Below are 27,946 nucleotides of genomic sequence, written 5' to 3' on the forward strand. Positions count from 1 at the left end.
GACAACTTTTAGATTTTTACAGGATAATTGATACCTGTATCATTCCAGGTGACAAGGGATTGGATGGGTTGCCAGGTCCCAGAGGACCAGCAGGACCTCCAGGAGATACAGGTCTCCCAGGTAAAATCAATGAATCAATTTATTAACCCGTATATCCATCCACCCATCGAGGCTTAGTATTCACTATTTAAATTTCAATAACATACATTTTCCACTTGTTTCCGCTGTAGGCATTCCCGGGCTTCAAGGTCCACCAGGTATGACTCTTTGATGCAAAATCATTCCTTGATTTACATTTCCGATGCATGGTTCGTCAAATATTGTACAGTAGGCTATAACATTTTTGTAACCCTCCCCCTCTACCCCATATAGGTATACCAGGTAATCCAGGTCAGCCTGGAGGTAAAGGTAATGTACCTATTACATACTTCCTCTATATCTTTAGTCAAACAGGATTATGCTTCCATTCAATCTATCATCATGTTATCTTCTAGGTGAAGCTGGAGAACCTGGTAGAATCATCAATGCAGGTAAGTAAGAGGAAACGACAAGGCGAATTAGAGACATCGCTACACTGGTGGATAGGCACTCTACATCTACAGCTGTAAATATTTATTGAGATTACTTTATAGTTCAGTGTCCACAGTAGGACAGCATCACATATCCTTAAGTAATGAATGGTCATTGGTCAATCTCCTGTTTGAATTCCAGCTGGTTCCAGTTCGGTTGCCATCCCCGGACCTCCAGGCAGCCCCGGACACGCTGGTGTTGCCGGATCCCCTGGACTCTCAGGTTGGTACTGAAGCTCTAAATTCTAAAATGTTCTAAGACAGGTATTCCCAAACTGGGGTATACGGGGTATGCGCAATGCCGTCAGGGGTACGCCAAATAAAAATGTGATTCACTTTTTAAAAATGAAATAATGATATATATATTATTTTTTTTACAAAAAAAATGTCTTCACATTTTCAAATAGTACATTTATATTTTCCAACGGGGCTATACATTTGGGTGAGTTTTTTCTCTCGCCTGAGTAGCCTCATTTCACTGCCCAAAATAAAATTAAACCATCTAGTGTTCAGCGAAATAACAACACAATGTCAAATACAGGTAGCCTTGTCAAATAATTAGCATCCAATCACATTAACCGTTACTCTCTCGTGGGAAACCTTCACTCTTACGACGTTTAGAAACAAAACATGACAATTTGAAAAATAAGCCACGGGAGTTTTTTGAGCGAGAATAAAGACGAATTTCGGGTAGTAAGACATGTATAAAAGCAACAGATATCATTACTAAGAAGGGGCTAGAAGCGTCTTATTTGGTGAGCTACCGAGTGGCTAGGACAGGCAAGCCCCATACTATTGTGGAGGACTTAATTCTTCCTGCTGCCGCAGATATGGCTGGGACAATGCTGGGGGAAAAGGCAAAAAAAAACATACAGACAATGTCTTCATCAAACAACACTGTTTCATGACACATCAGTGACATGGCAGGAGATGTTTTGAAACAATTACTGCTTCACATACATGTCAGTGAATTATATGCGTTACAGCTGGATGAGTCAACAGACGTGGCGGGCCTGGCACAGCTCCTGGTATATGTCCGTTACGTTTATGGGAGGTCAATTAAGGAAGACATCCTCTTCTGCAAACCACTGGAAACCAGGACAACATGAGAGGATATTTTTTAAGTACTGGACAGCTTTGTGACATCGAATGGACTTTGGTGGTCAAAATGTGTTGGTATCTGTACTGATGGTGCAAAAGCCATGACAGGGAGACATAGTGGAGTGGTAATGCATGTACAAACAGTTGCTCCCGAGGCCACTTGTGTACACTGCAGCATCCACCGAGAGCCTCTTGCTGCCAAGGGAATGCCTGACAGCTTGAAAGACATTTTGGACACTAAAGTGAAAATGGTTAACTTTGTTAAAGCAAGGCCCCTGAACTCTCGTGTATTTTCTACATTATGCAATGATACGGGCAACAACTATGTAACGCTTTTACAATATACAGAAAGAAGTGTGCTGGTTATCAAGGGGGAAAGTATTGACGCGTTTTATAAAATTGAGAGACAAGCTTAAAGTTTTCTTTACTAACCATCATTTCACTTGTCTGACCACTTGCATGATGACGGGTTTCTCACACGACTGGCCTATCTGGGTCATGTTTTTTCTCGCTGAATGATCTGAATCTAGGATTACAGGGACTCTCCGCAACTATATTCAATGTGCAGGACAAAATTGAGGCTATGATTAAGAAGTTGGAGCTCTTATCTGTCTGCATTAACAAGGACAACACACAGGTCTTTCCATCATTGTATTGTTTTTTGTGTGCAAATTAACTCAAGCTTATGGACAATGTCAAATGTGATATAGCGAAGCACCTGATTGAGCTGGGTGCGTAATTATGCAGGTACTTTCCCGAAACAGACGACACAAACAACTGGATTCGTTATCCCTTCCATGCCCTGCCTCCAGTCCACTTACCGATATCTGAACAAGAGAGCCTCATCGAAATTGCAACAAGCAGTTCTGTGAAAATGTTATTTCATCAGAAGCCACTGCCAGATTTCTGGATCGAGCTGCGCTCAGAGTTTCTTGCCTTGGCAAATCGTGTTGTTCAGACACTGATGCCCTTTGCAACCACGTACCTATGTGAGAGTAGATTCTCGGCCCTCACTAGCATGAAAACTAAATACAGGCACAGACTGTGTGTGGAAAAGGATTTAAGACTGACACTCTCTCCAATACAACCCAACATTGCAGAGTTATGTGCATCCTTTCAAGGACACCCTTCTCATTATGTGAGATGGTTAAATAAAGAGCAAAATTATTGACTATTATTATATTATTATTTGTGCCCTGGTCCTATAAGAGCTCTTTGTCACTTCCCGCGAGCCAGGTTGTGACAAAATCTCACACTCATTCTTATGTGTAATAAATGTATCGTATAGTATGTGTGTGGCAGGCTTACAATGATGGCAAAAAACAACATTTGAGAGTGCACTGACCCTGGTGCTAGAGGGGGTACGCAGCTGGAGGTTGAATATTTGAAGGGGTACGGGCCTATAAAAAGTTTGGGAACCACTGTTCTAAGACGTTGTTCTACAGTTTGAGTAAACACTGTATCGCCTTGACCAGATCTGAAAGAAGATCTAGATTTTGGAGATCTTTATGAAGTTCCTCATAGACTTTCCATTGAAGTACAATACGATTTGTGCTCAGTGCTTCTGTTGTGTCTCCTCAGGTCCTGTTGGCCCTGCTGGTCTTCCTGGAACGCCTGGTAAGACTTATTTCTCAGATATCCAATGAGACATCAGGGTCGACATACTGTACGTACTTTCCCTTTGATTGTTCATTGTCTTTGTCTCTATAGGTCCCAGGGGAGAAAGGGGAGAGGAAGGAGAGAAGGGAGGCCAGGGAAAGCCTGGTATTACTCTACAGACTGTGGAAACCATAGAGAGTGAGTATGTTTGGCTGAAAATATGTTCTTGTTTTAGACTCGTTATAGTGTATGACTTTCTTATGACCTCTACACTTACCTTACCCTTTACAACAGGACGTGCACCTGTGGCTAGTCTTCGTGGCCCACCTGGCCCTCCAGGGCCCCCAGGAGAACCAGGTGCCCAGGGTCTTCTAGGTAAGCCATGTGGTTCATTCTCCATGCACTTCAATGTATTTTTTGGACGGATAGCTGTTTTATTTTATTTTGTTCAGATCCCTTTTTCTTATGGATTCTGTCCTTTTTAAAAAGCTACTTCATACCTTATTCCTTCTCAGGTAAGGGTCCCCCAGGTCCTGAAGGTCCTCAAGGAGAGCCAGGTGTACCAGGTAAGCCATAACATTTCTACCTGAGAAGAATGGAACAATATTATATTGAAATTATATTGTAAAATAATTAAGCTATTGTAAGAACTGGTTTGCGTCATCTGTTGCAAAGTTCCTTTTCAAACCATTTTGATGAATTTCAACTCAACCTGACCCATTCCTCTCACAGGTGTTGGTGTGCCCGGCCCCCGAGGAGATAAGGGAGAGCCAGGTAGCTTCGTGCCCAACTCAGGTAGATGGCCCTTACCAAAAATACACTACACTCTCCATACTGTTACCATCTGATCACTCAACACAATCACAATGACTCTACTGTCAAAGATGTCAAGATAGAAGCTGTTGATCAGTATATATTTTACCTTTATTTAACTAGGCAAGTCAGTTAATTAAGAACAAATTCTTACTTTCAATGACAGCCTAGGAACAGTGGGTTAACTGCCTTGTTCAGAACAACAGATTTTTACCTTGTCAGCTCGTGGATTCGATCTTGCAACATTTCAGTTACTAGTCCAATGCTCTTGCAACCTTTCAGTTACTAGTCCAACGCTCTAACCACTAGGCTACCTGCCGCCCCATATGATATGGTATGATATGGAAGGTCACTTAATGTAACGCAATGTAATGTTGTAGTGTAATGCTGTGTTGCCTTTCAGGAACCTTCTTCGCTGGGCCCCCAGGACCTGCTGGCCCAACTGGTCTTCCGGGATCACCAGGTACAGAGGGGTCCAACTCACTGTCTATACCATTTGTGTTTTTATCATAGTCAATTTGGTCGAAACTGAAGTTATGTGCACTCATCTTGTAAATCATTGTATTGTTTCCTAATGTAAACCAGGACCCCAGGGTTACCAAGGTAAGCAATTTTAAAGGCATGTCCATGTCAAAGGGCTGGATTGATATCATAGTAGGCTATGAACTGGCTCAATCACATACTATTTACATGGCAGACTTAGTGATAGACTTAAAATGTCGACCTTYACGCAATTTGATCTATGTTTCAGGTGACCCAGGTCAGCCCGGTTTACCAGGAGTTCCCGGAGATCCCGGTGTCGGTGGGTGGATCAAATATTTATCAGAAGCATAGTTAAACATTCAAGCCTACACCTGTGGCTTGGGTTACAATCAACATTTACTTCTGAATTTACTTGATCCTMMTGGGTATYTGTTGTATTGTTCATTGTATTGTTTTCTCCCCAGGTTTCCCTGGACCCCAGGGACAACCTGGAGGTCCAGGACCAGAAGGGGACAGTGGACTTCCAGGGCCCCAAGGTCCAGAGGGCCCCGAGGGGCAACCGGGTCCAAAAGGTACACCCTTACACCCCTTTAAAGATGCAGTCTGGGATCTTAAGTACTTATACATTCGTAACATATCATACGAATTGCAAAAATAATTCAAACTGGGACCTGTTTTGGCTCATGAGCACTATTTTCAAATCTACTGGCTAAAATTATACAAAGGCTCTGGAACATCACTTTAACAATGTCTATCACCCAATGTGGATCATTTGTGTAAGTTAATTAAGCCTACTTATATTTTTATTAGGTGAGGCTGGCGTTCCAGGTGCTCCAGGAATCCCTGGCTACTCCAGTGGTGGATCATCCAGGAGTTCCCCTGGAGCACCAGGTCCACCTGGACCTCCCGGGGCTCCCGGCCGTGATGGGCCACCTGGGTCTGGGGATGGAACACCGGACGTCCGTCAATACATCACAGAATACCTCAAGAGTGAGTGAGATGATAGGATTTTAATTCTTACCTCCAATGAAAAGGAGTGGGGCTAAACTACGTCCATCCAAAGACCGTTACAATATTTGATAGCATACGTGACCTCCGTGGGACAGTATGGTCGACAAACATGATTTAGATGTTGTTTGCGTAGTTGATGCTAACTAAAATGGTGCCTAATGATCTAAAACCTTTTCTACGCTACTGTTTAGCAGTGCAGTAACTTGTGTATTGTGTTGTCCTTCATGGAGGCGATGGTGTCAGAGAGTACATGTTGGGTCCTCCGGGTCCTCCGGGTGTACCGGGGCCCCCTGGTGGTGGATCAGTGGAGTCAGTGGACGACCTTGCTAGTCGCGTCATCGCGTACATCCAGAGTGAGTCCAGACAAACCAACATCTTATCAAAAGCATTACATTTTTTAAAGTATATCATATTGTATGTTTACCTGGATCTAATACTTCTGTTGACATTTCAGGTGGAGGTATTGCTAGTGGAGTGCCTGGACCTCCAGGCCCGCCTGGCGCTCCCGGTGGAGGCAGTACATCGCTAAATGACATCATCAGCCTTCTACAGAGTAAGTCAGATGTTTGAGCACAAATGTTGATAATCGGGACGGAATAAAGAGATAACATTGTGTCATGAGACAGTCAATGGTCAGTGAAGTGCCCTTGCCTGATCCGTACCTCTCTCAGGGGAGGAAGTGCGACAGTACGTCATAGGTCCTCCTGGCCCTGCTGGACCTCCTGGCATCCCAGGGATCCCATGGAGAGGAGGCTATGGCTTTAATACCCATGAGGTGGCTGGACGAGTCCTCAATCTAATGAATGGTGAGGAATCACTGTGACACAGCCATGTCAGATTCACATTTAGATTCATACACACACCATTAGCTTCTTTAACCATAGTGTGTGCAAGTGTTTCCCAAATGGTGGGCCTGGACCTACTGATGGATCTTGGTAGTTCAATTGATTTAAAATAGTCACATGATAAGAATTCAGGATTGTGATTGGTTGTGGCATCCGTCTGTCATCAGAGCAGGGTATGGTGGGCATGCTCGGACCCCCTGGACCTCCTGGCCCACCAGGCCTACCTGGGTCCTACAGTGACATCTCTTATCTTCTGCAAAGTAAGAGCTCTGACTAGAGTTCCAAAATTCTGGGAACTTTCAATAAATTCAATTTTTTTCTACAAAATCCCGGCTGGAGGATTTCCGGAATCAGAAGAGAATAYCAGGAAATCCGGAATCCTCCAACCGGGACATCAGAAAAAACTGGAAAGGATTTGAAAGTTCCTGGAATTTTGCAACCCTAGCTCTGACTACGGACTTTATACTAACATTAGCGTTTAGCACATGTTTTTTCCGCAAGAGCTAAAGGACACGGTTTTGGCCACACATTATATTCCAATCATCTATCATACAGTGCATTCAGAAAGTAGTCAAACCCCTTGACTTCTTCCACATTCTGTTACGTTACAGCCTTATTCTAAAATGGATTAAGTATAATTTTTTCCATCATCAATCTACACACAATATCCCATAAAGACAAAGAAAAAAGTTTCAGACATTTTGGCTAATTAATTACAAATAAAAACCTGAAATATCACATTTACATAAGTATTCAGACCCTTTACTCATGCTTTGTTGAAGCACCTTTGGCAGCGAGCACAGCCTCAAGTGTTCTTGGGTATGACGCTACAAGCTTGGCACTAGGGCTGGGCGATATGGCAAATAAATGATCACGATATCTATATCTTTTTTCATTCGATAACGATAATTATCACGATATTAATCAAATGATGTTTAAAAGGTGCATATCTGCTTCAGACTCAAGAATGCCTGAACAAACCAAGGGCTTTGGGGCGGCAGGTAGCCTAGTGGTTAGAGCGTTGGGACACTAACCGAAAGGTTGCTAGATTGAATCCCTGAGCTGACAAGGTAAAAATCTGTCCTTCTACCCCTGAACAAGGCACTTAAACCACTGTTCCCCGATAGGCCGTCATTGTAAATAAGAAGTTGTTCTTAACTGACTTGCCTAGTTAAATAAAGGTTACATTAATATAATAAAATTATGTGAGCTACCCATAAAATGATACTTTAAGGAACATTGTTCCATGTTTGTGGCCAGGGAGCAACGTACCTGGGGTCAATTACATTGATACGCCTCTTGAAACCTTCCTTTTCCACTGTGCTAATTGGCAGCATGTCCTTATCAATGCGATGCATAATAGCATTTGTGATGTCTTTGTCTTTTCAATGTTTGCTTGCAGGGCATAAACGCTGTCCGTGTTGACCGCTTCGGGCAACATCCCTAGATTGGCTGGTGCTTGAGGGCTGTTTATCAATGCCGTGGGGCAAACTCAAACTTCCTGCATGTTCCAAAGAGTGATTTTGCTTCAGATGTTGAAAACGGTTTGTCGTATTACCAGACTTGGTAGCCACCAATCTACGGCACAATTTGCACCGAACATTGCTCTGCTCTTTGTCGGACTTCAAAAAGCCAAACCACTTCCAAATTACTGAAACAGTTTAACCCTTTTTATCAATAATTTCTTCGTTGGAAGCTGCTCCTTCTCCATGGCTATCACTGCCACTGTTTTCACCTACATGACTKATTTTTCGTGGTTAACAGTGGCTACTCCATCACTCGAGGTGCTAAGTGGTTTTTAGTGGGCGTATACCTCTCCACGTGCAAATTGTCACTTCTCCGCACGTTCCTGCTGCGTCACAGAGGTGAAATGGACTGCTGTACCTAATTATTTTATATCGACATTATCGAAAATGAATCTAAACGTTTTTATATCGTTATTGAGTGAAGTAATTACCTCGATAATTATTGATATTGATTTATTGCCCAGCCCTACTTGGCACACCTTTATTTGGGGAGTTTCTCCCATTCTTCTCTGCAGATCCTCTCAAGCTCTGCTGCACAGCTATTTTCAGGTCTCTCCAAAGATGTTCGATTGGGTTCAAGTCCGGGCTCTGGCTGGGCCACTCAAGGACATTCAGAGACTTGTCCCAAAACCACTCCTGCGTTGTCTTGGCTGCATGCTTAGGGTTGTTGTCCTGTTGGAAGGTCACCCCAGTCTGAGGTCTTGAGCGCTCTGGAGAAGGTTTTCATCAAGGATTTTTTATTTATTTAACTAGGCAAGTCAGTTAAGGACAAATTCTTATTTACAATGACAGCTTATCGGGGAACAGTGGCTTAACTGCCTTGTTCAGGGACAGAACGACAGATTTTTACCTTGTCAGCTGGGGGTTTCGATCCAGCAACCTTTCAGTTACTGGCCCAATGCTCTAACTAGTAAGCTACTTGCTGCCCCAAGGATCTTTTTGTACTTTGCTCCGTTCTTTCCCTCGATCCTGACTAGTCTACCTGTCCGTGCCAATGAAAAACATCCCCACAGCATGATGCTGCCACCACCATGTTTCACCGTAGGGATGGTGCCAGGTTTCCTCCAGACGTGACGCTTGGCATTCAGGCCAAAGAGTTCAATCTTGATTTCATCAGACCAGAGGATCTTGTTTCTCATGTTCTGAGAGTCTTTAGGTGCCTTTTGGAAAACTCCAAGCTGGCTGTTATGTGCCTTTAACTGAGGAGTGACTTCTGTCTGGCCACTCTACCATAAAGGCCTGATTGGTGCAGTGCTGCAGAGATAGTTGTCAGACCTCATGGCTTGGTTTTTGCTCTGACATGCACTGTCAACTCTGACACCTTAAATAGACAGGTGTGTGCCTTTCCAAATCATGTCCAATCAATTGAATTTACCACAGGTGAACTCCAACTAAGTTGTGGAAACATCTCAAGGATGATCAATGGAAACAGGATGCACCTGAGCTGAATTTCGAGTCCCTTAGCAAAGGGTCTGAATGCTTATGTAAATAAGGTATTTCTGTTTTTATATTTGTAATAAATTGCACACATTTTTTAAAACCTGTTTTCTCATTGTCATTGTGGGGTATTGTGTGTAGATTGATGAGACATTTTTTTCTTTTCGTTTTTTAATCCATTTTAGAATAAGGCTGTAACGTAACAAAGTCAAGGGATCTGAATACTTCCGAATGCACTGTAGATCTAGAGCCAGAATGACTTACTGGACAGTCTGCACATTTATTCCTCTTAACAGTTTGACTGATGTCAGTTCTGCCTGTCCTTTCTAGATGCTGAATACAGAGGTGTCTTGGGCGCTCAGGGGCCTCCTGGTCCACCTGGTGTCCCAGGCCCTGCTGGCCCTCAAGGCCCTGCCGGCCCTTCAGGACAGGCCCCCTACAGCAGCTCGGGATACAGGCTGGAGGAGGTCAAGGACTACATACAGAGTATGGTCAAATCAATAAGGGTTTCATAAATTGTTTTCTACTGAGTGGATAATGATATGGTTTTACAGTACTGTCAAAAGACTCCTAGAGTTACAACAGTACAGAAAGAGTTAGTTTGCCATTATCCACCCTGTAGGTCTAAAACCAGGAAATAAAAGTTAATAGATTACTTGAAATGCATTGAGCCTGTACAAAAGGTTACACTAATTACATCACTTTATGGATGTCCTCCCCAAGATAAAAAGGTTACTTATTAAAATGAAAAATAGACATTGATAGGTGATTTTACGGACTCCCGTTCATTTCAAAGCAATAATTTACCCTTGGCATTGAGTTACTGCCCTAGAGCAGTTGGTATCAGTGGGTATAACTGGCAAATTGTATTATCCTCACCAGGTGATGGTATAAGAAGGGGAATGTTTGGGCTTCCAGGCCCCCCAGGTCCCCCTGGATCCCAGGGACACAAGGGAGAGCAGGGTAGCTCTGGGTACGGCCACGCCTTCGACCACAGGACCAGCGAGGGAAGAAGGCTGGCTGAGACTGAGACAGACTACTCCAATATAGCGGTACGAGTGACTGACTACATCAAGTGTAAGTGAAACTGAATATCCAATACTGTCATCGCAGTGCTACAATATACTTGTCAGAGTTAGACACATTTAACTCAACATTTAAATGCAATTCTTCAAAGGAATGGCACATTGACTTGAATTGGGATGCCAGTTCTAGTAATTCAATTTCTATGCCAATGGGACACAGATGTTCATCAGTAAAGATAGCGACCATCGACAATGAATGAAGAGTCCTACTTTTGCTGGTCATTGGATGTAAATGCATATGCTATCTCTGATCTTGATTGTTTCCCATCCCGTAGACCATGGTCTGTTGAGGGACGTGGTTGAGAACCGGTCTCAGCTGGAGAAGTCACAGGTTGTACAAGGACCCCCAGGACCCCCTGGCCCTCCCGGTGCGCCAGGATTCAGCCGTGTGTTTGGTTCCCATAGTAACGTCACTGACCTTATGGAATACATCAGAGGTGAGAATAATACAGTATAAATGCAATTCATTAACGTACAGTACCAGTCAAAAGTTTGGACACACCTACACACCWAAGGCTTTTTCTTTATGTTTACTATTTTCTACATTGTAGAATAACAATGAAGACATCAAAACGATGAAATAACACATATGGAATCATGTAGTAACCAAAAAAGTGTTAAACAAATCATTCTTCAAAGTAGTAGATTCTTCAAAGTAGCCACCTTATGCCTTGATGACAGCTTTGCACACTCTTGGAATTCTCTCAACCAGCTTCACCTGGAATGCTTTTCCAACAGTCTTGAAGGAGTTCTCACATATGCTGAGCACTTGTTGGCTGCTTTTCCTCAACTCTGCAGTCCAACTCATCCCAAACCATCTCAATTGGGTGCAGGCCAGGTCATCTTATGCAGCACTCCATCACTCTCCTTCTTAGTCAAATAGCCCTTACACAGACTGGAGGTGTGCTTTGGGTCATTGTTCTGTTGAAAAACAAATGATAGTCCCACCAAACACAAACCAGATAGGATGGCGTATCGCTGCAGAATGCTGTGGTAGCCATGCTGGTTAAGTGTGCCTTGAATTCTAAATTAATCACAGACTAGCAAAGCACCCCCACACCATCACACCTCCTCCTCCATTCTTCACGGTGGGAACCACATATGCGGAGAGCATTCGTTCACCTATTCTTCATCTCACAAAGACACGGCGTTTGGAACCAAAAATCTAAAAATTTGGACTCATCAGACCAAAGGACAGATTTCCACCAGTCTGATGTCCATTGATCGTGTTTCTTGGCCCAAGCAAGTCTCTTCTTCTTATTGGTGTCCTTTAGTAGTGGTTTCTTTACAGCAATTCGACCATGAAGGCCTGATTCACGCAGTCTCACAGTTGATGTTGAGATGTATCTGTTACTTGAAGAATTTATTTGGGCAACAATCAGAGGTGCAGTTAAAACTTCTTATGGCTGCAATCCCGTTAACGGGATGATATGACAACAGCCAGTGAAAGTGCAGGGCGCCAAATTCCAACAACAGAAATCTCATAATTAAAATTCCTCAAACATACATGTATCTTATACCATTTTAAAGGTAATCTTGTTGTTAAACCCGCCAAAGTGTCCGATTTCAAATAGGCTTTTCAGCGAAAGCACCARAAACGATAATGTTAGGTCACCACCAAATCACAGAAAAATTCAGCTATTTTTCCAGCCAAAGAGAGGAGTCACAAAAAACACAAATAGAGATAAAATGAATCACTAACCTTTGATGATCTTCATCAGATGACACTCATAGGACTTCATGTTACACAATAKATATATGTCTTGTTCGATTAAGTTCATATTTATATCCAAAAACCTCAGTTTACATTGGCGCCATGTTCAGAAATGCCTCCAAAATATCCGGAGAAATTGCAGAGAGCCACGTCAAATAACAGAAATACTCATCATAAACTTTGATGAAAGATACATGTTTTACATAGAATTAAAGATACACTTGTTCTTAATGCAACCGCTGTGTCAGATTTCAAAAAGCTTTACGGKAAAACACAATATTCAATCATCTGAAAACAGCGTTCAGCCACAAAAGCAAGCCTTACAGTTACCTGCCAAATTGTGCAGTCAACAAAACTCATAAAAAGCATTATAAATCTTCACTTACCTTTGCTGATCTTCGTCGGAATGCACTCCCAGGACTCCCACAATAATTGTTTGTTTTGTTCGGTAATGTCCATAATTTATGTCCAAATAGCTATTTTTGTAGTGTTTGGTGAACAAATCCAACGTCAGGAAGCMCGTTCACTAAAAGCTGACGTAATGTCCAAAAGTTCTGTAACAGTCAGTAGAAACATGTCAAACGATYTATTGAATCAARCTTTAGAATGTTTTTAACATAAATCTTGAATAACMTTCCAACCGGAGAATTACATTGACTTCAGATGAGCGATGGAACAGAGCTCCCTCTCATGTGAACGCGCATGGTCAAAGAATGATCAGGTCATGGCAGACCTGACTAATTCCCCTTTCATTCGGCCCCCCTTCACAGTAGAGGCATCAGACAAGGTTCTACAGACTGCTGACATCTAGTGGAAGCCGTAGGAAGTGCAAACTCATCCATATCTCGCTGTGATTTCAATAGGATCTTGGTTGAAAATCGACCAGCCTCAGAATTTCCACTTCCTGTTTGGATTTCTTCTCAGCTTTTTGCCTGCCATATGAGTTCTGTTATACTCACAGACATAATTCAAACAGTTTTAGAATCTCCAGAGTGTTTTCTATCCAATACTAATACTAATATGCATATATTAACAACTATGACTGAGGATCAGGCCGTTTACTCTGGGCACCTCTGTGCACCTTTCATCCAAGCTACTCAATACTGCCCCTGCAGCCATAAGAAGTGAATTGCTGATTTCTGAGGCTGTTAACTCTAATGAACTTGTCCTCTGCAGCAGAGGTATCTCTGGGTCTTCCTTTCCTGTGTCGGTCCTCATGAGAGCCAGTTTCATCATAGCACTTGATGGTTTATGTGACTGCACTTAAAGAAATGTTCAAACTTCTCGAACATTTCTGGATTGACTGACCTTCATCTGTTAAAGCAATGATGGAAAGTCATTTCTCTTTGCTTATTTGAGCTGTTCTTGACATAATATGGACTTGGTCTTTTACCAAATAGGGCTAACTTCTGTATACCACCCCTAACTTGTCACAACACAACTGATTGGCTCAAACGCATTAAGAAGGAAAGAAATTCCACAAATGTACATTTAACAAGGGACACCTGTTAGTTGAAATGCATTTCAGGTGACTCCCTGATTAAGCTGGTTGAGAGAATGCCAAGAGTGTGCAAAGCTGTCGTCAAGGCAAAGGGTGGCTATTGTTCTACAATGTAGAAAATAGTAAAAATAAAGAAAAACCCTTGAATGAGTAGGTSTCCAAACTTTTGACTGGTACTTTATTTCACATTATACATTTTAATTAAGAACAGTACCAAGTGTGAAGTCCAATTTGTCACGATTGAACATTGGTGGAGCTTTGCCAAAATGCTGATTGCAGCTTTAACTTCATATGAAATAACCTTATGTATCATCCATAGCCCATGGAAACATTGTGGGACCCCCTGGAAGGCCAGGACAGAAAGGGGACATAGGACATACAGGTCACAAAGGAGAGAGAGGTACTTTTTGAACCATTACGCCTTTTAAATCTTTAGAGTTGCGCTCTTGATCATTTGCCAGGTCTTTGTAAACCATTGTGTTAAGCTACTCAGGCGAGACAAAGTCATAAAATCAGTCCCATTGTGACACTTTCACTCTGAATTCTGGTTAACCAGGACTAGATGGCATCCCAGGAAGTACAGGCCTCCCTGGTTTGGAGTGGAATAGGGGGGGAAAGGTACATCATGATAATCACAGAGAACCCATTCAAGTTTTCCCTACAGTAGGATCCATTCTAGGGACACTATATGTAATTCTAGGATGGTAGTACCCTCAATACAAGTGTCCCTGCTATGCATGATGTATCGATCTGACCTAGTTATGCAAAAGAGACATGGCTTCATTAAGATTTCACATTTTTCCACAGGAGAACACACACTCGTGACCAACAGAAGAAAGAGGAATGTTGGTGTTTGAGAAACAAGTGATTGATAAATACTCATTAAAGGTGAATGAAAGTCCAATGAAATATGTCATGAGCATACATGACTGTGGCCTAATGCCTTGGAGACATTACCGATGTAAATATATCGTTTTCTATAGGAGAAACTGTTGACCGGGACAGTATTCCATGCGCTGATATATTGTGTTGTGTCAAAGATGTCTTTATGATCTATTTTTACTAGTGTTTGATCTGGAGTATGTTTCCAAATCCCCTCCTTGCATGTTGATAGCAGGAATAGTTCAACTATGTGTTGAAAAATAGAACAGGGTGTGCTATTTTTATTCAATAGCTTTTGTCCCATTATCGTTATTGTACTTTTGTACTTGAGGAAAAACACATTTCGTATATCGAACGAAACTCAAACCATTGTCAAAATCTCCTTTCAATGTACTGGTATCACTTTATAAAAATAAAGGTTGGTTTAACTTATTGAATCAAAGTGGAACGTAAGGTTCACATTGTTGCTATAGACTCACTGAGGAAACAAACAGGTACACGCTATATTGTATACAGGAAATTGTTTATTTACAGAACAATGCAAATCTACAGTACATAGGCATTCTATAAACTATAAAAGTAAACATTATTTTTTAATGGTAGTTCAATTTCAAACAACATTCTGAAATCAATCATGATACAATTTGAAAATCAGAAGGAAATCATGACACTAATAACATAACACATATTGACATGATTGGTATTTAATTATATTTTCAATTCAGTTTAAGTTTGATTAGAAATCAACTATTTGACAATTGAGGAAACTACAATACTGTAGTAAAGATACATTTCCACATAAATAACTACTGGCGGAGAATCTTCATTTTGTGTAAGGTGCACAGCACTCCTTCATTGTGTATGATGTTTTGTTTTTGTTTGCCACTATTACAGACCAATTATAAAATAGCGTCGACTGATTGTTGTTCCTGCAGCCAATCAAAAAAGGGTGAGATGACAAATGGACCAATCAGAAGTCATGATGGCCTAAACCAGTCAGGTCCAACAGTTCCTTTTTAATAAATGATTTAACTGTATTGAAGGTTATTGACTACCACCACTTTAGAGTAGATCATGCATATCTATCATAAAATAAGCTAAAACTGTAGTTCTGAAAATGTTACCAAAACTGTTCAACTCATGATAACGGCATATTCATTATCCTTAGATTAAATAAGTAACGAACAAAACATTTGACTATGATACAGTAGGCTATACGAATATAAAGATCACTTGAGGGCGGGACTTGAACTAAGTCTGATTAAAATAACTACAGAGGGCCACAACATGAATACCGTATCTTCATACATTAAGGCTATTAGCTAGTATGAATGATAATAAAACAGTATCATAGTTTCCTTACAAACAAACCCAAAAGCCATGCAGGTGAACTGAAGAATATGGTAATGGGAGGCAATTTCATAAACAGTACACAGACATACCAAACATTTGCATGAAATCCTAACTAAACATACCTTCATATAGGTCCTCACAGATTTCTATCGAATTATATAACAACGCCACAGTGAAAACCTCGTCTCTCTCTGGATATATAAACAAACACCATTTTAATACCCCCTCCTTGGTATGCTAAAACAAAATGGCCACTCGCCGACTACACCAAATTACAAAAAGAGAGAAACAAATCTCATGAGGCATGCTCATGAAACCTGAAGAAAGATACTAGCCTGGGAATCTCAACCCTTTCACAAATGTTCAAGTAAAACAACAGTGAAAGTAGTGATTCAGTTTGGATTCCAGGCTAGAAGAAAGGAACCATTTCCGACAGAAAAATATAAATCCCAAACTGTTGTTAATAAGCTCCAAAAAAATAACATTTGATACCATAATTATAACATAAGAAGTCAAACTTGCATTGAAATCCATGTACAACTTCAGGCAGTCACTCCCTAGTCCATTGGAAACTAAATTCAATATCTTGTGTGATTGCATAAAAATATATCATGCCTTTGTCAAGATTCATTATAAAAAATGTGCTTTTCATCCTTTACCAAAAGTACATTCTTATCAGATCATTAGCTCTCTCAAAACATCACCAAGGATATTGGATATACAAGTTTATAATATTGGACTTCAGTGGTACAAAATGTTACTTCATCCTTTATATTTAGTGCAGGGCTGCTCAACCCTCTCCCTGGGGGTCTACCGTCCTGTGGGTTTTCAGTCCAACCCTCTCCCTGGGGGTCTACCGTCCTGTGGGTTTTCAGTCCAACCCTCTCCCTGGGGGTCTACCATCCTGTGGGTTTTCAGTCCAACCCTCTCCCTGGGGGTCTACCGTCCTGTGGGTTTTCAGTCCAACCCTAATTCAACACACCTGATTCTACTTATTAGCTGCTCAACAAGACCTTAACTAGCTGAATCAGGAAGCGGGTTGGGCAGCCCTGATTTAGTGCAAATAACTAATGGTATAAAAATCGAGCAGCAACAGTTTCTTTTCAGAGGAAGCTTACATTTGAAAAGCCAGTCCATTGAAATAAAAGTATACAGGCACTAGATTCTTCAAGAAAAAAATWATAATTCACAAATGAAAAAGAATCAGCAATAAAAGAAATTAAATCTGCCTGAGACACTTTAGTGACTTGGAGGCTAGGATTTGAGGAACCCAGTGCCAAAGTATCAAATTTGAAAATGCATAATGTCAAGAATCTCCTTCATAACTTATTTCAAAAGAGGAAGCTATAAGAAATAAAACTGGGTTTTGTTCAGTCAGTGGAAAATGATTTGAAATGGAGTGAAACGGGGAGGTACTACTTCTACAATAAGAACACAAATTCAAACTCTTGCTACGGTGTGCCCGACTGAACACGACCCTATACAATGAAAAAGAGGTAAATTATGTATAACAGATCACCATTAAAAGGGTCTTCATGATTAACACAGTCTGTAGCTTGAGGGCTACTGTCCCATCCTCGTCCAGAAACCGATAGAGGGGTACACACACCCTTAGAGGGGTACAAACACACCCCTCTGAGATATCGCCCCTTCGCCCCCCTGATTGTCATCAGTGGAGACGGGGCAAGGCAGCAGAGGCTCAGTCTTATTAGTCTGTGTGTGTGTGTGTGTGTGTGTGTGTGTGTGTCAGTCTATTTGTATGTGTGTGTGTATCCATCCAGAGTGTGTATATCTATTCATTGTGTGTGCCTTCAATATGTGGGTGTGGATATATGTTCATGTCCATCCGGAGTGTCATGAATAGGTTAACCCCTAGAAGCCAGTGGAGTGGACACTGGGGATGGGGTAGAACTTGGAGATGCGGCTCTGGGCTGAGGGGTTAAGGCACTCTGACTCTCCACTCATCTTAAAGAAGACCACCTGCTCCTGAAGCTTCCTGGCAAACTCTTCCTCCAGAGCCTAAGAACAACAGACAAATTGTTGGTGAGCGGATCACAAGCAAGAGATTACATAATAATAATTTGGCGGCTGCTTATATTTGTACTGTTTTACACATGTACAAGATACGCATGTGTGTTTTTTTTTACATATCCCCCTGAGACACCCTCAGAGAGTGGGGTCACAGTCAGGGTCAGGCATTATCAGTGAAGCAATTAGGGTTAAGTGTCTTGCTCAAGGACACATGGACAAATGTTTCACCTTGTCAGCTCTGGGATTCAAACTAGCGGATTTCGGTTACTGGCCCAACACTGGAACCGTTAGGCTACCTCCCACCCTACCTGCTACCATGTGTTTCAACTACAAGTATCTCATCTCCGAAACAAAATATGTGCCAAATACTCAATAGAAAAGAGAAATCATTTCCTGTCAAGGGTTAACTGGTGTAATGATTACCTTCTTCCTGGGTCGTAGTTTCTCCCTCCACTCCTTCAGCTCCTGGATGTGCTCCTCATCCAGCTCCTTCAGCTTCTGGGTCTCGTGCTCTATCAGGATGTGGCACTTCTCGTTCTGAAACACACAATACACACATTGGGTGTTACATGGTATACTGAATCACAGATGAATCAAAGTGTGTTGGTGTGCTTATGTGTGTGTTCTCTATTGCACCTTGTGCAACTGCAGATTCCCTGATATGCATGTGTGCGTGCGCGTGCTATATATTTTATACCATACACTCTTGGAAATAAGGGTAAGGTATTGTTCCCTGGAGTACAAAAATATCAAAATATGCATAATGTGGCTTCAGAGGTAAACATAATGATCTCACATGGTACTGTTTCGTACCTTTGAGGGTACATGTGCAGACAAAGAGTATAATGGTACATTTTAGTAATTGTGTAACACATATTATGAATATAAAAAGGTACAATCATCACACTCAAAAAAGGGGTACAATGTGAAGGTTAATTTCCCAGGRTACAAATGTATTTTGTTTACCCTCAATACAATGCTGACTTTTTGCCACCTAAAAGGAACTAACGGTTTTGTCACTGGGGCGGTATCCCAAAAAAGCCACATTTGTACCATAATTATTATCTTCATATTTCCCAGCATGCTCAACTGCAGGTTGATTTTTTAAAGAATATTTTTAATATCTGTGTTTCTGCATGTACTTTGATTGATTKATCTTATGCTACACAAAGATAAATAACATAAATGTTRCTAAACTAATCCAATCWGTTAGTTCGATTTTTTTCTCCCATTACTGAAATYGTTGTTCCAATTTAGGTAGTCTCCTCAAAATGTTCCTAACTCTGGCAGTCATTATGAATGCAGGTTGCAGGTGAATACAATTCCAACAGRTGGATATCTTAACTCTGTCTGGATTCCAATAGGAATTACAAATCACTTTGCAAACCAGCATAAAATGACTTGCYGGTAGACTTGCAAAATTCTGGTGAATTTCCCAGGTTTTCTAGAAATCACAGTCTMAAGATTCCTGGAAACAGGAGGGAATAAGGACGAAATGCTTCAAACAGAATTTTCCAAAAATCTGGGAATTTTGGAAGCAGGCCTGATGTGTCCTATAAACCATGAGTTTCATGACACTGTATTAGGGTAAAACTAGGCCTCAAAATAAGGCCTCATGAGATATGTAATATATTGTCATAAGGAGTTTAATTGTAATGGTAATATATGCTTAGGAACTCACTTGGTGAAGGCCACATGACTGAAAATGAAAGAATTTAACAACAATGTTTCTGTTTCTAACAAATACAGTCATGGGTGGTAACTCTACAATTCAATCAAAAAGGCAAATTGGGAAATTGTATTGGAGGCTTGCCACAGCGGTGGAGTGCCTTTCAGATTTTTTGGCCACCCGTGAGTGGAAATATTGTACACGTTTAAGTGGTCTATGGTAGAGGTCCATTTTTGCCACTTACAAGGAACAAATCTACASCTTTATTTCTGAGAGTGTACCTGTAACTGCTGCAGCTCCCTGATGTTGGCATCACACTGCAGTTGCAGGTCTCTCATCTGGTTCTCATGTTTCTGGTGRTGGTGGAGCCTCTCATTCTTCTGCCTRTTCTCCTCCTGGGCTGCAAACTGTCAAACARACAGCAACATCTCASTTATTCAACTCCCACGAGTATTAAAATAGGCCCAATTACYGRTGGAACTTGATACATGCTTAATTTGCACTGGGAGTCTCAAGCTTGACCTAGCATTGCCGAAAGTACTGTAAATCCTRCAGTGCCTGGGAAAGTCCCTTTGYCTTGGATCAACAAGCTCTGAGACTTTACTTCTGTCTCCACTGAAAGCAATGTCTATAATCCCTCATTAGCTGGCAGCATTGGCGCAAAACTGAAAGCGCAAACCACCGCATTTAACCATGGCAAGGTGACTGGGAATATGTTCAAATAGAAACAGTGTAGTTATTCCCACCATAAGGCAATCAAACAAGCAAAACTTCAGTACAGAGACAAAGTGGAGCTYCAATTCAACGGCTCAGACACGAGACGTATGTGGCAGGGTCAACGGACAATCACGGATTACAAAGGGAAAACCATCCACATCACGTACACCGACGTCTTGCTCCCGGACAAGATAAACACCTTCTTCGCCTGCTTTGAGGAAAACACAGAGCCACTGACGCGGCCCGCTCCCAAGGACTGTGGGCTCTCGTTCTCCGTGGCCGATGTGAGTAAAACATTTAAGCGTGTTAACCATCGCAAGGCTTCCGACTAAGACGGCATCCCTAGCCGCGTCCTCAGAGCATGCGCAGACCAGTTGGCTGGAGTGTTTACGGACATATTCAATCTCTCCCTATCCCGGTCTGCTGTCCCCACTTGCTTCAAGATGTCCAGCATTGTCCCTGTACCCAAGAAAGAAAAGATAACTGAACTAAATGACTCACTTCTGTCATCATGAAGTGCTTTGAGAGACTAGTCAAGGATCATATTACCTCTACCTTACCTGACACATTAYACCCACTTAAATTGTCTTACCGCCCTAATAGATCCACAGACGATGCAAACGCCATCGCACTGCCCTAWCCCATCTGGACAAGAGGAATACCTACGTAAGAATGCTGTTCATTGACTATAGCTCAGCCTTCAACACCATAGWACCCTCCAAGCTCATCATTAAGCTTGGGGCCCTGGGTCTGAACCCCGTCCTGTGCAACTGGGTCCTGGACTTCCTGACGGGCCTCCCCCAGYTGGTGAAGGTAGGAAAAAACACAGCTCAGCCCCCTCCTGTACTCCCTGTTCACCCATGAAGARGTGTGTGGCCACGRAGTCAACTCAATCATTAAGTTTGCAGATGACAACTGATTACCAACAATGATGAGAACGCCTACAGGGAGGAGGTGAGGACCCTGGTGGAGTGGTGKSAGGAAAATAACCTCTCCCGCAGCGTCAACAAAACAAAGGAGCTGATCGTGGACTTCAGGAAACAGCAGAGGAAGCATGCCCCTATCCACAGACAGAACCGCAGTGGAGAAGGTGGAAAGCTTCAAGTTCCTCGGGCGTACACATCACTGACAATCTAAAATGGTCCAACCACACAGACAGTGTGYTGAAGAAGGCGCAATAGCGCCTCTTCAACCTCAGGAGGCTGAAAAAATTTGGCTTGGCCCCTAAGACCCTGACAAACTTTTACAGATGCACAATTGAGAGCATCCTGTCGGGCTGTCGGGCAACTGCACCGCCCGCAACCGCAGGGCTCTCCCGAGGGTGGTGCGGTCTGCCCAATCCATTACTGGGGGCAACTACCTGCCCTCCAGGACACCTACAGCACCCGATGTCGCAGGGAGGCCAAAAATATCATCAAGGACATCAACCACCTGAGTCACGGCCTGTTCACCCCGCTATCATCCAGAAGGCAAGGTCTGTACAGGTGCATCACAGCTAGGACCGAGAGACTGAAAAACAGCTTCTATCTCAAGGCCATCAGACTGTTAAATAGCCGTCACTAGCCAGCTACCACCTGGTTACTCAACCCGGCATCAGAGGCTGCTGCCTTATATACATAGACATGGAGTCACTGGTCACTTTAATAATGGAACACTAGTCACTTTAATAATGTTTACATACTGCTTCACTCATCTCATATGTATATACTGTATTCTATTCTACTGTAGTCAATGCCACTCCGACATTGCTCATCCTAATATTTATATATTTATTAATTCCATTCTTTTACTTTTAGATTGTGTGTATTGTTGTGAATGATTAGATACTACTGCTCTGTTGGAGCTAGGAACACAAGCATTTCACAAGCATTTCGCTACACCCACAATAACATCTGCTAAATATGTGCATGTGTCCAATAAAATTTGATAAAACCTTTATCTCTCACCTGTTTGACCTTCTCCCTCTCCTGCTCGGGTGTGATGGGGCCCCCAGTGATTCGGAGGCTCTTCTTGAACATGGCCATGCGCGTCTTGGCATCGCTGCGCTGGATCTTGGGTAAGCGGGCCCTCTCCTGTGTCTGCCTGTTCTTCATCTCCTCAATCAGACGCTGGTTGTAGCGCTGCATCTGCTCCATCTCCTACACACACAGAGACAGAGAGACACAGAGACACAGAGACAGAGAGACACAGAGACAGAGACAGAGAGACAGAGAGAGACAGAGAGAGACAGAGACACAGAAAGACAGAGACAGAGACAGAGACAGACAGAGAGAGACAGAGAGAGACAGAGACAGAGACACAGAGAGACAGAGAGACAGAGAGACAGAGAGAGAGAGGGAAAGAAGGACAGAGAAAGAAGGAGAGAGAGAGGGAAAGAGAGAGGGAAAGAAGGAGAGAAAGAAGGAGAGAGAGAGGGAAAGAAGGAGAGAGAAAGAAGGAGAGAGAGAGGGAAAGAAGGAGAGAGAAAGAAGGAGAGAGAGGGAAAGAAGGAGAGAGAGAGGGAGGAAGATAGGGAAGGAAAGAGGGAGAGAGAGAGAGGGAAGGAAAGAGGGAGAGAGAGAGGGGGAGGGAGTGGAGAGAGAGGGGAAGGGAGGGAAATGATGTAGGGAGGGGGGGGAAGGAGGTATAGGGGGGCCAGAAACACATCATTAGCTTCCATAGAAATGAGATATTTGAGATACTAGAAGGGTTGCCAAAGTGTTAGCCATGTAGTTGTCTTGTCAACGTTACTCAGTCCGCATTTGGCAAAACAATGACGCATCATTGTTGAATGCAGAAACAGATATACCCAGGCATATTTCCAATCTGATTTAAGATGTCAAAACTAGTCAACTAGTCAAAACTAGTCATTCAGTATTATGCCTCACTCTTTRCCCCAAACTGTTCAGGTATTTTGCTCAAGTGGTTGTTCAGGACTAGGCTTATGAGATCTGATCCTGAATCAGCTGTTGTTTGTCTATCTGGAAGCCTCACTGTACCTTCTCGTGTCTCTTGAGCAGCTGGTGTCTCTGCATGAAGTACTGGTCTTTCAGCTGTTGTTTAAACAACTGGTGTTTCTCCTGTAGGTGGCGCTCTTCCAGCTCCCACATTGCTGCTTCCCGTGCTGCAAAGACCAAAGACACAAACTCAGTACAAGGAAACACTGCATTACACGGAAGTTCAGCATATTATTACCAGATACAATACCACACCATTGTAATCAGATCTTTCATCTGTATTCCTTTGTATTTGACGTTGACGAATCTTGGCGCCCAAAAACAACATGTCACTAGATTTGACTAACTGGTTAGCTTGGAATGTGTTTTTTCTTTATCTTTCAAACATGGTTCATACCTTTCAAATCAGCAAGTCATCAAGGCCTYGAGCTTGTGAACATTTCTGTGGAGCTATTTCTATAAGCTGATGTGTATGGGGTGACTGGAATCTGACCAGGCAGGGTTAGAAGGCTGCTCTTCAGTTCAGTTCATGTTAGGTTCTCAGCATTAATAGGCATTATAAACTGGGTGGTTTGTGCTCAGGGTTTGTGGTATATGGCCAATATACCACGGCTAAGGGTTGTATCCAGGCACTCCGGGTTGCATCGTGGTTAATATTGGCCATATACCACACCCCCCCGTGCCTTATGGCTCAACTAGAGTCAAGGCCTGARGGGGCCTTAGGTTGAACTCTGTAGAGCTTCTGTTTTCAGTTATATACTGTGTCACTGTGGGTTTACGGTTTCCATCTCACACAAACAGTGAGGTTGACCATATTTCCTTTAAGTATGCTGGTGATAGCGGCTAGGGTAGACTGTGTTTCTATGTGGTGACTCTGACCTTTGTAAGGTAGTGTATCTATCCTAGTGCAATGTGCATCTGTGCTACTTGCGTCTCACACAGAGCTATGCATCTTCTGTGTGTGGTTAAGGCCGGGTTTCTCCCCTCTGAAAGGTGCTATGACTGAGTACCTATCTATAGTTTATGTAMCACGCAGAGAGATGCATCTTCACCTCTGAGGAGCTGTTGTTTGTGGTTGAGACAGTCTCTCTCGATGGTGGCCAGCTCGTGTTTGTGTTGCTGGATGATCTTCTTCAGGTCGCAGTCCAGCTCCTGCTGCTGTTTCTGCAGGAACTCCTGCTCCTGAGGAAGAAGAGGGAAAGACAGCTGGATAAGTAAAGAATCTCTATATGCCTCTCAAACTACACTCTGGACCTTCAAGCCAGTTCCAACGCATTTTTTCATTGTTCCCCTCTAATCAGGGACTGATTTAGACCTGGGACACCAGGTGTTTGCAATTCATTGTCAAGTAGAACAGAAAACCAGCATGCTCCGGACCTCTTGGGGTAGGAGTTGAGTACCTCTGCTATACACTGTGTGATCCAGACAGAAGAAGAGAGAAAGAGAGTGATATTAGTCAAATGAAAAGGCCATTAGCAGGCCAACTGAGACCAAATTCACAGAACCAAAACACACCAGGAGTCACAGAACACTGTGTCATTTCTTAGTTAGTCGATTAGTTGTTACACTTACTCAGATTGCCAATACAGCCCTAAAACCAGGCCTACAATGTCACTTGAGTAAATTAAGAAACACCAGGAGAGAACTGTGTCGGTACAGTTTAAGAGATGAACAGAATAGAGATTCAAACCAACCGTAATAGCACYGCAAACAGAAACCACAGGCTGARGCCAAACAACACGTGTCTGTCCGTCAATTTGGAATGGCTGTCTTCACCTCACCTGCTCTAGTTCCCCCAGTCGACTCCAACAGCACGAGAGAGAGAGTCACCGTAGAGTAGCGAGGCTGGCAGACAGGTCTAGCTTGTTGATGTTACCCCCCCATCAGGACAGACGCGTAATCTGACCAACCCTACTGTATGGGGTCTGGGTTATGGGTTTCCATAAACATATATATTTTTTAAAGAGTTTACCTGGGGATAAGTATGGCTTGAGTTAATGGACCACACTGTGGAAGCTGGCAACAATGTGGCGACAGGACGTAGACGGACTAGATGTGCRGGGTCATCGAAAACGTAGAGCACCGGATGTCGACTGGCGGACCTGACTCGTTTATGGGCAATGCACTGTGAATGTTGTTTTTTCATTGCTAAGTTCCAGGTTGATTGAAAAGTTCAGGGTTGATGGCATTTCCTCTATAGAAATGTGTCGGCCAAATCCCAAAATAGAACACTGCTGCATTCCCTTTAAACCAGCCCTCCACATGTTGATCAGTCCAGGTGTTAAGGAAAGGAGAACGCCCACAAAGRATTCCACTCACACACACGCACCAACATAAACCCCGCCGTCTCAAAGTCACTGAGTGAATCTACTGCCATGTGAGAGAGCAGGAAGAGGACACATTTCAAACCGAGCGGGGGAATCTTACAACTTACATCCTGCATGGGGGCGTTGAAGAGAGTGCAGGAGGACAACTGAAAAGATAGGTTCATACCCTGSGCCACTCCCTGTAGATCACAACAGATTAGACCTATACTCTACGAACTCATAACATGTAGCCTGAATGCCAGTCTGTTTGTTGCATTACTGCCAACACTCGTTATCATGTATGACCGTAAGGGAAAAGGAGTTGGCAATAGTGTACAAGCAGACTGGCACTCAGGCTCCATACAGCACAGTAACCTGGGCCACACATNATTCCACTCACACACACGCACCAACATAAACCCCGCCGTCTCAAAGTCACTGAGTGAATCTACTGCCATGTGAGAGAGCAGGAAGAGGACACATTTCAAACCGAGCGGGGGAATCTTACAACTTACATCCTGCATGGGGGCGTTGAAGAGAGTGCAGGAGGACAACTGAAAAGATAGGTTCATACCCTGSGCCACTCCCTGTAGATCACAACAGATTAGACCTATACTCTACGAACTCATAACATGTAGCCTGAATGCCAGTCTGTTTGTTGCATTACTGCCAACACTCGTTWTCATGRATGACCGTAWGGGAAAAGGAGTTGGCAATAGTGRACAAGCAGACTGGCACTCAGGCWCCATACAGCACAGTAACCTGGGCCACACATWGTAGACCAGAACAGATTATYCTCTACTAATCATCAGCCACTCATCCATAAACATTGCTGGCTAAGTTAACCATTCCACTGACACACTGTTACACCCCCGTAATATACAGGCAATGTGTTCCACTGTGATTCACAGGTGGGTGGATTGTGTTAGAAAACACATCAATAGGTGTTGGACCGTACTGTAACTTGTGCTGGAAGATACTGTAAGCCTACTTGATTAGTTTTGAATGAAAATGATCTACTGTAGAATAATACATACACACACACTCTATTTTTAACCAAAAACAAACCACACAAAWGACAAGTTTTGGAAAAAAAGATTAGCCCCAAAAATTCCCAAAGGGGCTTAATGACAGTGATCTTGAAAGCAGTCAACGGAAGAATTGGAGACTGACATTGAAGGGACAGTCCAAGTAGGAAAGCCACACCASAAGTTTTCCACAACAAACTACCTCTTCACGTGGAGTTGTGATTATGTCCTTTTCCCSCCGTTTCACGATAGCGTTTCTCTTGTGCCTGGGCGAGAGTCGCATTTCCTGTTTGAACTACGGCATGAGGCAGCCCACAAACAAACACACCACAGTGACAGCAGAAACAACACAGACACAACAAGGCTTTGATATGGATTTGTGTTTCAACTTATTAGCAAAAAGTCTATGAGAAGTAGCCTGGTGCCAGATTTGTATGTATACGCTGCATGAGCCAACATCTCYGARTATAGCCTAGTCAGAATCATTTGGATACAGCACATAGGCTACAGATCTGGGATCAGGTGACGAGAAGTGACCGTTTCAGACTGATTTAGACACAGGTTATATGAACCCTATGAGAGAGATCTACTGTAACCACAGGTGTGTCAGTAAAACGCTAGCTGCTATAAATAAGCATTGGATTGTCGTGCTGATTGGGCTATCCTCTTACYATGGCACACTATGGGATTAATAGTGAGGACGAACTGGGGCGCACATGGATAGACATCTAAACATTCACATGACTGTCAATGCTAAACAAGGGAAACCCTTCCAAACAAGATTGAGAATATATCATCTCTGTCAGCTGGACTTAACTACCCTGTGAAACGTAAGACATTGAAAATAAGACTAGTTCTTAGAATTTCTTGTGGCATGATGTCACCAATACATGCATATTAAAACCACTCTTAGTGATCCAGTTCAACAGTACATCATGCATATTAAAACACCTTTAAGTGATCCAGTTCAACAGTACATCATGCATATTAAAACACCTTTAAGTGATCCAGTTCAACAGTACATCATGCATATTAAAACCACTTCTAGTGATCCGGTTCAACAGTACATCATGCATATTAAAACCACTTCTAGTGATCCGGTTCAACAGTACATCATGCATATTAAAACCACTCTTAGTGATCCAGTTCAACAGAGCTCATCGATAACCTGGGAAAACAACTAATCTCTGCAAGAGTAGCTTAGTATATTTTTGTCTTTCAATAAGTGTTGTTGGTGTCGAAAAGACAACTAGTCCTTGTGGTTTTTTCCTACCAGCACTGACTTTGCTGATAGCTTCTTTACTGAGGAAAAATGTACGTGCGACGACGGTGATATGTGG

At 42.7% G+C, this 27,946-nt stretch overlaps 2 protein-coding genes across 4 annotated transcripts in view; one reads left to right on the plus strand and one right to left on the minus strand.

Moving 5' to 3' along the window:
* LOC112070779 (collagen alpha-1(XVII) chain-like) overlaps positions 1 to 14,998 on the plus strand; it is a 31,195-nt gene extending 16,197 nt beyond the window's left edge. For 2 of the 3 annotated variants that reach the window (XM_070439122.1, XM_070439123.1), the window contains 24 exons: positions 49 to 120; positions 231 to 257; positions 373 to 408; positions 495 to 530; positions 712 to 792; positions 3,252 to 3,287; positions 3,381 to 3,467; positions 3,564 to 3,644; positions 3,785 to 3,835; positions 4,002 to 4,064; positions 4,486 to 4,545; positions 4,668 to 4,685; positions 4,834 to 4,884; positions 5,030 to 5,137; positions 5,376 to 5,555; positions 5,807 to 5,929; positions 6,031 to 6,129; positions 6,248 to 6,382; positions 6,589 to 6,681; positions 9,715 to 9,870; positions 10,267 to 10,461; positions 10,745 to 10,906; positions 14,004 to 14,084; positions 14,241 to 14,482. In XM_070439122.1, the coding sequence (XP_070295223.1) occupies positions 49 to 120; positions 231 to 257; positions 373 to 408; positions 495 to 530; positions 712 to 792; positions 3,252 to 3,287; positions 3,381 to 3,467; positions 3,564 to 3,644; positions 3,785 to 3,835; positions 4,002 to 4,064; positions 4,486 to 4,545; positions 4,668 to 4,685; positions 4,834 to 4,884; positions 5,030 to 5,137; positions 5,376 to 5,555; positions 5,807 to 5,929; positions 6,031 to 6,129; positions 6,248 to 6,382; positions 6,589 to 6,681; positions 9,715 to 9,870; positions 10,267 to 10,461; positions 10,745 to 10,906; positions 14,004 to 14,084; positions 14,241 to 14,392 (2,183 nt within the window). In that variant the 3' untranslated portion in view covers positions 14,393 to 14,482. The other variant, XM_070439124.1, reaches the window with a different exon arrangement.
* A 72-nt stretch (positions 14,999 to 15,070) lies between these two features.
* The window catches only part of LOC112070778 (STE20-like serine/threonine-protein kinase), a 48,179-nt gene continuing 35,303 nt past the window's right edge, over positions 15,071 to 27,946 (minus strand). Inside the window, exons 14-19 of the mRNA XM_024138230.2 lie at positions 24,325 to 24,454; positions 23,315 to 23,439; positions 22,283 to 22,474; positions 19,901 to 20,026; positions 18,374 to 18,487; positions 15,071 to 17,938 (exon numbers count right to left, since the gene is read on the minus strand). Of these exons, the coding sequence (XP_023993998.1) occupies positions 17,792 to 17,938; positions 18,374 to 18,487; positions 19,901 to 20,026; positions 22,283 to 22,474; positions 23,315 to 23,439; positions 24,325 to 24,454 (834 nt within the window). The 3' untranslated portion in view covers positions 15,071 to 17,791. The remainder of the gene's footprint in view (positions 17,939 to 18,373; positions 18,488 to 19,900; positions 20,027 to 22,282; positions 22,475 to 23,314; positions 23,440 to 24,324; positions 24,455 to 27,946) is intronic.

The sequence above is a fragment of the Salvelinus sp. IW2-2015 genome, unplaced genomic scaffold (genome assembly GCF_002910315.2).
Source record: "Salvelinus sp. IW2-2015 unplaced genomic scaffold, ASM291031v2 Un_scaffold1424, whole genome shotgun sequence".
Lineage (NCBI taxonomy): Eukaryota > Metazoa > Chordata > Actinopteri > Salmoniformes > Salmonidae > Salvelinus > Salvelinus sp. IW2-2015.